Source organism: Prionailurus viverrinus, chromosome C1 (genome assembly GCF_022837055.1).
Source record: "Prionailurus viverrinus isolate Anna chromosome C1, UM_Priviv_1.0, whole genome shotgun sequence".
Classification (NCBI taxonomy): Eukaryota; Metazoa; Chordata; class Mammalia; order Carnivora; family Felidae; genus Prionailurus; species Prionailurus viverrinus.
In genome coordinates this window covers 110,185,913-110,200,181 of record NC_062568.1, presented here as the reverse complement: position 1 = coordinate 110,200,181, position 14,269 = coordinate 110,185,913, and the positions used below count along the sequence as shown (strand labels likewise).

The following is a 14,269-nucleotide window of genomic DNA, read 5'->3' as shown; positions in this document are numbered from 1 at the left end:
TGCTAAATACACATTCTTTTCAAGTATATATTGAACATTCCCCAGGATCGCATGTTAGGCCACAAGACAAGTCTCAATAAATTTAAGATTGAAATCACATCCTACATCTTTTCCAACCACAACAGTATGAAACTAGAAATCACAAAAAAAAAAAAAAAATCTAAAAAGAACACCAATATGGAGTTTGCTACTCCATGTAGCTACTAAACAATGAATGGGTCAACCAAGAAATCAAGAAGGGGGGAAAAAAACAAAAACATGGAGACAAATGAAAATAAAGACACAATTCAAAGCCTTCAGGATGTAGTAAAAGCAGTGCTAAGAAGCTTATAGAGATACTGCCCTAAGAAATAAGAAAATTCTCAATTTAGCCTTCTACCTGAAAAAGCTAGAAAAGGACCAAAACCCAAAGTTAGTAGAAGGAAGGAAATAAAGATCTGAGTGGAAATAGAAATGACAAAAATAGAAAAGATCAATGAAATCAAGACCTACTTCTCTGAAATATAAACAAAATTGTGTACCTTTAGGCAGACTCATCAAGAAAGGACTCAAAATGAGAAATGAAAGAACTTACCAGCAACAGCATAGAAATACAAAGGATTGTAAGAGACTATTATGAAAACTTAGAAGCCAATAAATGGGACAACCTTCCCTCTTACCACTTTTATCCAACACAACACTGGAAAACCTAGGCACAAGAATCAGACAAGAAAAAGAAATCAACGCATCCAAATTGATAAGGCAAAAGTAAAATTATTATTTGCAGATGACATACTATACATAGAAAACCCTACAGACTCCACCAAAGAAACTATCACTATTCGTGGGTTCAAGCCCTGTGTCGGGCTCTGTGCTGACAGCTCAGAGCCTGGAGCCTGCTTCAGATTCTGTGTCTCCCTCTCTCTGCCTCTCCCCTGCTCACACTCTTTCCCTCTCTCAAAAATAAACATTAAAAAAAAAAAAATTTTTAAGATATAGTACAAAGCTACAGTAATCAAAACAGTGTTGTACTGGCACAAACAATAGACACATAGATCAATAGAACAGAATAGAGAGGCGAGAAACGATCCCATGCTTATTTGGTCAATTAATCTACAACAAAGGAGGCAAGAATATACAGTGGAGAAAAGCCAGCCTCTTCAATGCATGGGGCTGTGAAAACTGGACAGCTACATGCAAAACAACAAAACTGGACCACTTTCTCACACCATACACAAAAATAAAATGAATTAAAGACCTAAGTGAGAAACCTGAAACCATAAAAATCCTAGAAGAAAATGTAAGCAGTAATGCCTTTGACATTGGCCTTAGCAACATTTTTCTAGATATATGCTCTCAGGCAAGAGAAATAAAAGCAAAACTAAATTATTGGGACTATACCAAAATAAAACAAATTTACACAGCAGAGAAAGCATCAATAAAATGAAAGAGCAACCTACTAAATGAGAGAAGATATTTGCAAATGATAACACCAGCACAAATAAGTTGATTAAGAATTGGGCAGAGGCCCTAAATAGACATTTTTCCAAAGACATGTATATAACTGACAGGCACATGAAAAGATACTCAACACCACTGATGATCAGGGAAACACAAATTAAAACCACAATGAGATATCCTCACACCTGTCAGAATGGTTAACATCAAAACAACAAGAGATAACAAGTGTTGGCAAGGATGTGAAGAAAAAGGAACACTCATGCATTGTTGGTGAGACTGTAAACTGGTGCAGCCACTATGGAAAATAGTATGGAGGTCTTCAAAAAATTGAAAATAGAAATATCATCACTCATATGAGGACTTTAAGACACAGAACAGATGAACACAAGGGAAGGAAAGCAAAAATAATATAAAAAAAGAGAGGGAGACAAAACGTAAGAGACTCTTAAATATGGAGAATAAACAGAGGGTTACTGGAGGGGTTGTAGGAGGGGGGGTGGGCTAAATGGGGGATGGGCTAAAAGGGGCATTAAGGAATCTACCCCTGAAATCATTGTTGCACTGTAAGCTAACTTGGATATAAATTAAATATTAATAAATAAAAATTAAAAAAAAAAGAAAATAGAAATACCATAGGTTCCAATAATTCCACTACTAGGTATTTTACCCAAAGAAACTGGAAACGCTAATTTGAAAAGATACATGCACCCCTATGTTTATAGCACCATCATCTACAATAACCAAAATATGGAAACAACCTGAGTGTCCATTACTCAGCCATTAAAAAAAAAAAAAAAAATGAAATCTGCCATTTGAGACAACATGGATGGACCTAGACGTAAAATAAGAGAAAACAAATACCATATAGTTTCACTTATATGTAGGATCTAAAAAAAAAAAAAAAAAAAAAAGGAGAAATCGATCCATAAATAGAGAATAAACTGATGGTTGCCAAAGGGGAAGGGATTGGGGTGATGGACAGAATGGGTGAAGGAGAGTAGGAGATACAGGATTCCAATTATAGAATGAACAAGTAACAGAACAAGTTATTGATATTGAACAAGTCAATGATATTGTAATAGTGTTGTACAGGGACAGATGGTAGTTCTACTTGTGGTTGAGCACAGCATAACATTTAGAGTTGTTGAATCACTATGTTGTACACCTAATAGAACATGTGTCAACCATACTTCAATAAAAATAAATAAATTGGACAACCTAGAAGAAATAGAAAAATTTCTAGAAACAGAATCGTCCAAGACTGAGTCAGGAAAAAGTAGAAAATCTGAGCAGACTGATTACAGGTAACAAAATCAGGAATCATAAACTCTCAACAAACAAAAGTCCAGGATAAGATGGCTTCACAGGTGAAGTCCACCAAACATTTCAAGAAGAATTAATACCTATCCTTCTCAAAGTATTCCAAAGAAGCAAAGAGGAAGGAAAGCTTCCAAATTCGTTCTACAAGGCCAACATTACCCTGATACCAAAACCTGACAAACACACCACACACATACACAAAATTACACACCAATATTCCTGATGAACATAGATGCAAAAATCCTCAAAATATTAACTGGCCAAATTCTACAACACACTAAAAGGATCATTAACCACAATCAAGTGGGATTTATTCCAAGGATGCAAGAATGGTTCAATATCCACAAATCAATGTGATACACCACATTAACAAAATGAGAGTTAAAAATCTAATGACCAGCTCAATAGATGCAGAGAAAATATTTGACAAAATTCAGCATGATAAAAACTTAACAAAGTGGACTTAGAGGGAACATAACTCAACATAATTAAGACCCTATATGACAAACCCTCGGTTAACGTAGCCGGTGAAAAGCTGAAAGCTTTTCCACTAAGATCAGGAGGAAGACAAGGATGTCCACTCTTGCCGCCTTTATTTGACATTGTACTGGACGTTCTAGCTGCAAAAATTGGAAAAGGAAAAGAAATAAAAGACATCCAAATTGGCAAGGAAAAAGTAAATCTGTCACTATTTGCAGATGACATGAGACTATATGTAGAAAACCCTAAAGACTCCACCAAAAACTATTAGAGCAAATGAATTCAATGAAGTTGCAAAAGTGAAAACATTAATATACAAAAATCTGTTGTGTTCCTATACACTAATAACAAAGTAGCAGAAAGAAATTTAGAAAACAATCCCATTTACAATTCCATCAAAGAGAATAAAATACATAGGAATAAATTTAACCAAGGAAGTTAAGAAAGAGTTGTAAAAGACCTGTACTCTGAAAACTGTAAGACATTGATGAAAGTGGAGATGGCACACTTAAATGGGAAGACATTCCATGCTTATAGATTGGGAGAATAGCGTTAAAATGTTCATAATACCCAAAGCAATCTACAGATCCCATACAATCCCTATCAAAATTCCAATAGTGGTTTTCTCCAAACTAGAACAAAAGATTCTAAATTTGTGTGGAACCACAAAGATCCCAAATAGGTAAACAATCTTAAGAAGAACAAAGCTGGGGGTCTCACAATCCCAGATTTTAAGGTATCCTCAAAGCTACAGTAATCAAAGCAGTGTAGTACTGGCACAAAAACAGACACATAGATCAACGAACAGAACAGAGAGCCCAGAAATAAACCCACGCTTATATGGTCAATTAACCTACAACAAAGGAGGGAAGAATATACAGTGGGGAAAAGACGGTCTCTTCAATAAATGGTGCTGGAGAAACTGGACCACTTCCTCATACCATACACAAAAATAAGCTCAAAATGGATTAAAGACCTAAATGGGAGACCTGAAATCATAAGACTCCTAGAAGAAAATACAGGCAGTAATTCCTTCGGCATCAACCTTAGCAACATTTTTGTAGATCTGTCTCCTCAGACAAGGGGAAAAAAGCAAAAAGAAACCACTCAGACTACATCAAACTAAAAATGTTTTGCAGAGTAAAGCATCAACAAAACGAAAGGGCAACTTGCTGAATGGAGAAGATACATCCAATGACGGGTTAATATCCAAAATATATAAAGAACTTATATAACAACAAATAATCCAATTAAGAAATGCACAGAATGGGCGTCTGGGTGGCTCAGTCGGTTGAGCATCCAACTTCAGCTCAGATCATGATCTCGTGGTCTGTGAGTTCAAGCCCTGCGTCGGGCTCTGTGCTGACAGCTCAGAGCCCGGAGCCTGCTTCAGATTCTGTGTCTCCCTCTCTCTCTGCCCCTCCCCCACTCATGCTCTGTCTCTCTCTGTCAAAAATAAATAAACGTTAAAAAAATTTTTTTTCATAAAAAATAAAAAAAGAAATGCACAGAAGACCTGAATAGGCATTTTTCCAAACACATACACATGCCAAGAGACACATAAAAAGATGCTCACCATTATTAACCAGGAAAGTGCAAATCAAAACCACAATGAGATGTCACCTCACACCTATCAGAAAAGCTAGTATCAAAAAGATAAGAAATGACAAGTATCAGCAAGGATGTGCAGAAAAGGGAACGAACCCCTGTGTACTGTGGGTGGGAATGTAAATTGGTGCAGCCACTATGGAAAACAGTATGGAGATTCGTCAAAAAATTGAAAATAGAAATACCATAAGATCCAGCAATTTCACTTCTCAGTATTTACCCAAAGAAAACAAAAACACCAATTTGAAACTATCTATGCACCCCTTTGTTTACAGCAGCATTATTTACAATAGCGAAGATATGGAAGCCACCTAAGTGTCCACCAATAGATGAAAGGATAACGAAGATGGGGGGAGGGAGGGGTCCACAATGGAATATTACTCAGCCATAACAAAGAATGGAATCTTGCCATTCACAACAACATGGATGGACCAAAGGCAGACAGAAATCAGCCTTATTATTTCACTTATATGTAGAATCCAAGAAACAAAACAAACATTCAAATCTAGAGAAAAAATTGGTGGTTGCCAAAGCAGAGGCAGATGGGGGAGGGATATGGGCAAAATAGGCAAAGGGGATTAAGAAGTACAAGCTTCCAGTTGTAAAATAAGTAAATCACAGGAATTAAAAGTACAGCTTAGGGAATATAGTCAATAATATTTAATAACCGTATGGTGACAGTGGTAACTACACTCACCAATGATGAGAATTCGTAATGCATATAATTGTGAAAATGCTACATTGTACACCTGAAATTAATAGAACATTGTATGTCAACTATACTTCAATTTTTAAAAAATCATGAAGATCATCAGAAGAAAATAAGTAGCATTACAGTGGTTGAGTACCATATTGTAGGTCTTCTGAGTTGGAGCATTAATTAGATTTCATAGGTTCCCCTTCTTCATTCCCAACTTGAGAGCTATGGGGATAGTCTCGCTGCCACTCCCTATAGGCTGGGAGCATTACGCCAAATGCACAGGAGTAAACAAGTATCACTCCCAGTCAGACTTGGTAGTGACTGTCAACTACAGTCATGTCGATTCACTCTATTTGACTTGAAAGTACCTAAAGACAATTAGATGTTTAAGAAAAATAAAAGATGTGAGCTTAGGATGTACTCATTACTACCTTAAAGGGTACGGGACCATGACAGCATTTATTTAAACCCAAGTGAAACCATCAATGTAGGCCTTCAATATAACCTAAGCCATCAATGAGTGGGAGAGACTAGGACTCTCCTAACTGTGGCGTGTTCATTGGGCTGCTAGAACCAGATTACCATACCTCTTTGACGAACGAGCCTGGCCGACCCTGAATGGTGTTTAAGTGAAAGCCATAGCCATTTTCACCTTTAACCAGCCTGCAGAGTTTAGGCTTATGATCTCCTACTTCCTCTGTAGTATCTGGACTTGAAACCTCCACAGGAGCGGGAGCGGGAGCCGGAGCCTCCTTGACAGAACCATTAGGCAGTTCTTGGCTTTGATAGTAGAGAAATGGAGAAAAGTGAGCCTTTGGAAAGGAAAGGAAAGGGGAAAAAAAAAAAACATGAATTGTAAGTATGAGTAGTTATATTTTATTAAATGCGCTGGCTTAATTTACAAGGTGTCATACATGGTCCACAGCTCTTGCAGATACGTCTGATTGGGGGCAGTAAAATTTCTCTACCACCCTAACCAGAAAAGGTATAAAGAAATATTGAACTTGGTCATGAGTAATGTGTATAAACATGTAACCAAATACGCATATACATAAAATAAAAGCTGTTATCACCATCTGAAGTACACGTACTAATTTGTTATACTCGTTTTTATTATTTATTGTTGTAACCATTAGTTGAAACTTCTGTTATGCCAAACTCATCTTTAAATACTTCTAATCCATCTCAACTCCCAGACCATCCATGTGAAGAAGAGTGTGATGGTCTTGAATACAAAAGAGGCATAGAACAGGAAACATATGACTGTTTTTTTTTAAATAGAATTAACAGCTTAAACTGTGGGTTTTAATTGAGAGAATCAAAAAGGTAGATTTGAGTATGGCAAAATCCTGGACCAGCAGTTAAATTGCTGCCCACGAGTGTCCAGGACTTTTATTAGGCAATGAGTACAAAATCAGGCAACTGAAAGTGAGTACAATGTGTGCTCTGCCCCAAATTGTGCTGTTCAGCAGCCTGGCTAAAATTAGATTGGGGTCCTCTGGTTATCAATTCTCTGACTAACCACAAGACCACATCTTCCTTTCTAAACAAGAATAGCCAAGAACCTCATAGTTACCCAATTCAACTACATTTCAGACCTTTCAGTTATATACTTGCAAATGTTCCACATTTCTTTCTGTCTTTAAAATATGGAAAGTTAAACCAGCATTACTTTGATTCCCAAACTAGACAGAGATCCCACAAAAAAGGAGAATTACAGGCCAATATCCCTGACGCACACAGATGCAAAAATTATCAACAAGATACTAGTAAATTGAATTCAACAGCATATAAAAAGATTATTCACCGTGATCAAGTGGGATTCATTTCTGGGCTGCAGGGCTGGTTCAATATTTGCAAATCAACCAACGTGATACATCACATTAATAAAGGAAAGGAGGGGCGCCTGGGTGGCGCAGTCGGTTGAGCGTCCGACTTCAGCCAGGTCACGATCTCGCGGTCCGGGAGTTCGAGCCCCGCGTCAGGCTCTGGGCTGATGGCTCGGAGCCTGGAGCCTGTTTCCGATTCTGTGTCTCCCTCTCTCTCTGCCCCTCCCCCGTTCATGCTCTGTCTCTCTCTGTCCCAAAAATAAATAAACGTTGAAAAAAAAAAATAAAGGAAAGGATAAGAACCATATGATCTTGTCAACAGATGCAGAAAAAGCATTTGACAAAATACAGCATCCTTTCCTAATAAAAACCCTCAAGAAAGTCGGGATAGAAAGAACATACCTTAACAACATAAAAGCCATATATGAAAAGCCCACAGCTAATATCATCCTCAATGGGGAAAACCTGAGAGCTTTCCCCCTGAGATCAGGAACATGACAGGGATGTCCACTGTCACCACTGTTGTTTAACATAGTGTTGGAAGTCCTAGCATCAGCAATCAGACAACAAAATGAAATAAATGGCATCAAAATTGACAAAGAAGAAGTCAAACTTTCACTTTTCACAGATGACATGATACTCTACATGAAAAACCTGCAAGACTCCACCAAAAAGGCTGCTAGAACTGATACATGAATTCAGTAAAGTTGCAGGATACAAAATCAGTGTACAGAAGTTGGTTGCATTTCTATATACCAACAATGAAGCAACATAAAGAGAAATCAAGAAGTCGATCCCATTTACAATTGTACGAAGAACCATAAAAAACCTAGAAATAAACCTAACCAAAGATGTGAAAGACCCACATGCTGAAAACTATAGAAAACTTATGAAGAAAATTGAAGAACACACAAAGAATGGAAAAATATTCCATGCTCATGGACTGGAAGAATATTGTTAAAATGTCAATACTACCCAAACAATCTACACATTCAGTGCATTCCCAATCAAAATTACACCAGCATTCTTCTCAAAGCCAGAACAAACAATCCTAAAATTTGTACGGAACCACAAAAGACCCTGAATAGCCAAAGTGATGTTGAAAAAGAAAACCAAAGTGGGAGACATCACAATCCCAGACTTTAGCCTCTACTACAAAGCTGTAATCATCAAGAGAGTATGATATTGGCACAAAAACAGACACATAGACCAATGGAATAAAATAGAGAACCCAGAATTGGGCCCAAATGGATGGCCAACTAATCTTTGACAAAGCAGGAAAGAGCATCCCATGGAAAAAAGACAATCTCTTTAGCAAATGGTGCTGGGAGAACTGGACAGCAACATGCAGAAGAATGAAACTAGACCACTTTCTTACACCATACACAAAAATAAGCTCAAAATGGATGAAAGACCTAAATGTGAGACAGGAAACCATCAAAACCCTAGAGGAGAAAACAGACAACAATCTCTTTGACCTCAGCTACAGCAATTTCTTGCTCGACATGTCTCCAAAGGCAAGGGAATTAAAAGCAAAAATGAATTATTGGGACCACATCAAGATAAAAAAACTTCTGCACACTGAAGGAAACAATCAACAAAACTGAAAAGCAACAGATGGAATGGGAGAAGATATTTACAAATGACATTTCAGATGAAGGGTTAGTATCCAAAATCTATAAAGAACTTATCAAACTCAACACCCAAAAAAAAAAAAAATAATCCAGTGAAGAAATTGGCAAAAGGCATGAATGGACACTTCTCCAAAGACGACATCCAGGTGGCCAACAGACACATGAAAGGGTGCTTAACGTCACTCATCATCAGGGAAATACAAATCAAAACCACACTGAGATACCACCTCACACTGGTCAGAGTGGCTAAAATAAACAACTCAGGAAACAACAGATACTGGTGCGGATGTGGAGAAACAGGAACCCTCTTGCAGTTGGTGGGAATGCAAACTGGTGCGGCCACTCTGGAAAACAGTGTGGAGGTTCCTCAAAAAATTAAAAATAGAACTACCCTACAACCCAGCAATAGCACTACCAGGAATTTATCCAAAGGATACAGGAGTGCTGATTCATAGGGGTACATGTACCCCAATGTTTATAGCAGCACTTTCAACAAAGGCCAAATTATGGAAAGAGCCTAAATGTCCATCAACTAATGAATGGATAAAGAAGATGTGGTTTATATCAATGGAATACTACTTGGCATGAGAAAGAATAAAATCATGCCATTTGCAGCAACATGGATGGGACTGGAAGGTATTAAGCTAAGTGAAATAAGTCAGTCAGAGAAAGACAGGTATCATGTTTTCACTCATATGTGGAACTTGAGAAACTTAACAGAAGACCATGGGGGAAGGAAGGCAGAAAAACTAGTTACAAACAGAGAGGCAGGGAGGCAAACCACAAGACTCTTAAATACAGAGAAAAAACAAACTGAGGGTGGATGGCGGGGTGGAGGAGAGGGGAAAGTGGGTGATGGGTATTGAGGAGGGCACTTGCTGGGATGAGCACTGGGTGTTGTATGTAAGCAGTGAACCACGGGAATCTACCCCCAAAACCAAGAGCACACTTCACAAACTGTATGTTAGTCAACTTGACAATGAATTCTATTTTAAAAATAACAAAAAATAAAATAAAATGAAATGTGGAAAGTTATCAGTGACTTGTTACATACAAAAATACCTCCAACATCACTACCCAAAGGGCAAATCAACTGTATGTGATCACAGCAGCTAATCTTGAGGACAAGCATAGTAACATTAAACACTCAGCGAGTTTTCATTCACTTTCAGATATCTGGGTGCCTAGTATGTGCCAGGAACTTGTTTAGGTGTTTGTTTCATTCACGGTTATACCTCAAAGATCCACCCACCCCTGTGTGGAACCTGCTTTACAGGGGCTGAAGGGAGAGGGAGGAAGAAGATGGGGAAAGCATGTTTTTCAAAATTCTCTCTTGTATTAACCAAAACATTATAGTTGAATCATTGTCATAGAATTAGGAGGGAGTGGAAAAGAATTAATGCCAGAATCCCCTTTATAGCAGCCTGAGAAGTGACTTCCTGACTTCTGTCTGAACTTTTCCACAAGCTGGGAGGTCACCACTCAGCAAAAATGGCTCACCCTGTTCCTGGCAGCTTCAGTTGGGGCTGTTGTTGGGTAGAGTGTGCTCTATATTTGTTAGATCTAGTTAATTTTGTTCAAGTCCTTGAGTTCCTTATCTTCTGTCTGGTGGCTTGACCCGTGATTAAGAACGAGGAATCTCCCAACTATTATTGTGGAATTGTCTATTTCCACTTCCAAGTTTGTCAATTTGTGCTTCATGGTTTTTCCAGCTTTATTAATGTGTAATTGACAAACTGTATATATTCAAGGTGTACGTACAGTATGATTTGATATACATACACATTGTGATCACCACAATCAAGTTAATTAACATATCTGTCCCCTTACACAGTCATCATGTTATCATTTAGTCTTTTGAATTCTTTTTTTTTTCTTAATGTTTATTTTTGTGAGAGAGAGAGACAGAGCGTGAGCAGGGGAGGGGCAGAGAGAGAGGGAGACACAGAATCGGAAGCAGGCTCCAGGCTCTGAGCTGTCAGTGCAGGGCCCGATGCAGGGCTCAAACTCACAGACCTGAGATCATGACCTGAGCCAAAGTTGGAAGCTTAACCAACTGAGCCACCCAGGCACCCCTGCTTTTAGAATTCTTGAAGATACTCTCCTTTCCTCCCCAAAAGTCTATGCTTATTCAAGCTAAATACTCACATTGTGACTTCTAGAACCTCTGCTCCAATTACCTTTCTTGATACTGGACTTCTTATAGTCATGTTCTCAGAACTGGACACGATGTTGACTTAAACAACATTTCTATATACCACACATTATTCTGAATGTTCTAAATATTAGCTCATATAACACTGCACAGTAGCTATCCCCACTTTACAACTAAGGAAACAAGTACAGCCAGGGTGACTTGCCCAAGCATACATTACTTACTAGTCATTTTAAGTACGGTCTGACCAACTGTCCTCTCCAAAAGCCAAGTGTCCGTTTAAATTGCCTTTTTGGGGTGGGGGCAGCTATGTAGGGTATCATCAGGTCTGTTCTTTTTTTATAGTCCTCAAATCAGGTCTCACCATTTGATATGCATACAATTTAGTTTTAAATTAGTATGTGAAATTTATTCCTGTTTAAAGTTAAACTTACTAGTTTTTATGCTTCTTTCTATCCTGACTGGATATTTTGAATATTATAATCTCTAGTAAATTAATTACCCATCAACACATTAAGCCATCTGTATGACTAAAGTATGTTAAACATTTTCCATGTTTCCAAATTGGATTATAAACAGTTTAGGATACACAGAATACCATTGGAGACATCTATGCAGAACGACATTGTTCCAATATCAATTTTCCTTCAAGTATGGCCGTAAACTAGCTAAAAACCCACAAATCCTTCTATCATCCAGTTTACTCTTCAATTTTCTTTACACAAGTATCTTGAAATACCTAATCAAGATGTGCTGAGAGGGAATATGGTGGAATGAATTAAGAACTTAGGTTCAGGGGTGTCTGGGTGGCTCAGTCAGCTAAGCATCCGACTCTTGATCTCAGCTCAGGTCTTGATCTCAGGGTCACGAGTTCAAGCCCTGCACTCGGCAAAACAACTTGGGTTCAAATACCGGCTGGGATGGGTGACTTAAAAAAATGAAGTTTAGAGAGACTGAGAAATTGCAAATCTGTAAAAAGGGGCTAATTCCACCCCTATCATATTCCTCGCTATCATTTATGTACCTTCAGATGCTGCCATTATTGTATATCACATAGAATAAGTTCATCCTTGTTCATCTGTGTGACCACCACCTAGCAAGGTGGATGGTATATTGAAGGTCCCTGAATGTCTTTTAAACTAGACCCAACCTCAGTTCTTGTGATAAAATTAAAAGATTATTAAAAAAAAAAAAAAAGACATGCAGGTAACACCTGTTGTGATTAAAAGTTAAGAGCAAATAAGGTTAGTGTGACACTAATGTTAGTCTTGGTGAATCCATGTTTCTATTCCCTTGCTAAGGGCTCAGGAGCTATTTAATAATCCTTTCTAGGCTTTTATGCAGGGTTAATGGCATTTATTAGTCTATAGTTTAAAATCCAGTTGTTTGCTATTTGGCACAGTTAGGGCTGTATCTGCCTATTTCCAGGGTAATGTTCATAGATTTTTCTCAGATCAGCAAGAGTAATTCTGTAGTTACATTCGCAAATTCTTTCAAAATCTTGAATCTAAGGATTTAAAACTCACGTACCAATCACTTGGCATTCTCTTGTCACTACCAACTTGACCTTCAATTCAGCCTTAACGATGACCGTTACACCCCTTCCAGTTTGAAAATCAAAGTGGTAACTTAGCCAAAGTTTGAGGACTTGAGGGAATGGACCCAACCTTAATGCACGAATGCATGGCCTTGAATTATTTACCAGTCTATACATATGGTCCGTCTCTTTGTCCACCACCAGCAGCGAAGTCTGATCTCCACCCTTTCTAATCATTTCCACCACACTGTCATGATCCAGGGATTCCACAGACTCGCCATTGACAGCAACTACCAAGTCGTTGTTCTTCAAGCCGGCCTCCTCTGCTGGACTTCCGGAATCTATGTCCTTGACGACTTGACCTACCCTCCCAAAAAATTAAATAAAATTATCAGAAAGATCCCTAAATTAAACTGTGGCATTTCTGCTGGAGCCCAAGGATCTGATAAATAAATGTAAAAGGCATGCTGAATACTACTGCCCCTCCCACTGGCATCAGAGAAAGCCTGTGAGCACCCTATCCAGCCTCATTCCCTGCCCAGAACTTACTCCAGGAACAAACTTAGCCATTACCAATGAAAGGACCTTAAGGAAAAAAAATCATGTTACTAAAAGTGTCTGAGGCTCAATCTTAACAAAATAACATGCTAAGTGTTAGGAGTCAGCTAGTTCCCAGGAAGCTCTTGTAACCCATACATCTTATGGAGAAGCTAAGCCATTAAAAGGGGGGTTGAAAGAAGAAAGAAGAACAAAACCAAAGAAGACAGAGCCTAGGAAACCCATGCTGGCATTTTAGTAGCCACTAGGTGTATTTGACTGTGAATGTGTTTGTGGGCGTGCCTCGACAATGTGTCTTCTGCCTTCCTCTCCCGACTTGAACTGTCTTTACCAGACGCCTTCAGATCTCCCACACTGTCTTTTTTGTTGTCCCTCCCACTTTTGTAACAAGCTCCAGTTTCACTTTTCCAGCTGGCTGCTGGGCATCTCCAACTAGGTATCCCATAGATCCCTCAAATGTAACATACTCAAACCAAAGCCATCTCTGCCCATCACCCCCATCCCAAAGCTCCTCCTCTAGGTCACCTGTTCATGGGAGCACCATCACTCCAGTCACTGACACGTAGGAACAATTCTTCCTCAGTGTCCACTCCCCATATTCCAATCAACTCCTAGGTCCTTTGTTGCTGCCTTAATATTTGACACATCTCCTCTTCTCTGGAGCCACTTCCTCTACCCTCAATGCAGGTGGTATTAGTTCCTGCCTTAAACTCTACCTACCTTCAGTTATGAATTGCTCTCCCTGTCCCTGATCTCTGCCTTCTCCAATACAGATCTGCCTTCAGATTCTTCTTGATGCAATGTTGGACCAAGTCATTCCCCGGGGCAACAGCACGAGTGTGGGCTTTAGAACGGAACAGACCTGGGCGCCTGGGTGGCTCAGTCGGTTAAGCATCCGACTTCGGCTCAGGTCATGATCTCAGTGCATGAGTTACAGCCCCGCATCGGGCTCTGTGCTGACAGCTCAGAGCCTGGAGCCTGCTTTGGATTCTGTGTCTCCCTCTCTTT

The 14,269-nt window shown here is 38.9% G+C and overlaps 1 protein-coding gene across 1 annotated transcript in view; it reads right to left on the bottom strand.

The window, feature by feature from the left end:
* The window catches only part of PDZK1 (PDZ domain containing 1), a 44,540-nt gene that overhangs the window by 5,534 nt on the left and 24,737 nt on the right, over nucleotides 1-14,269 (bottom strand). The window contains exons 6-7 of the mRNA XM_047871245.1: nucleotides 12,869-13,065; nucleotides 6,136-6,360 (exon numbers count right to left, since the gene is read on the bottom strand). Coding sequence (XP_047727201.1) covers nucleotides 6,136-6,360; nucleotides 12,869-13,065 — 422 coding nt within the window. The remainder of the gene's footprint in view (nucleotides 1-6,135; nucleotides 6,361-12,868; nucleotides 13,066-14,269) is intronic.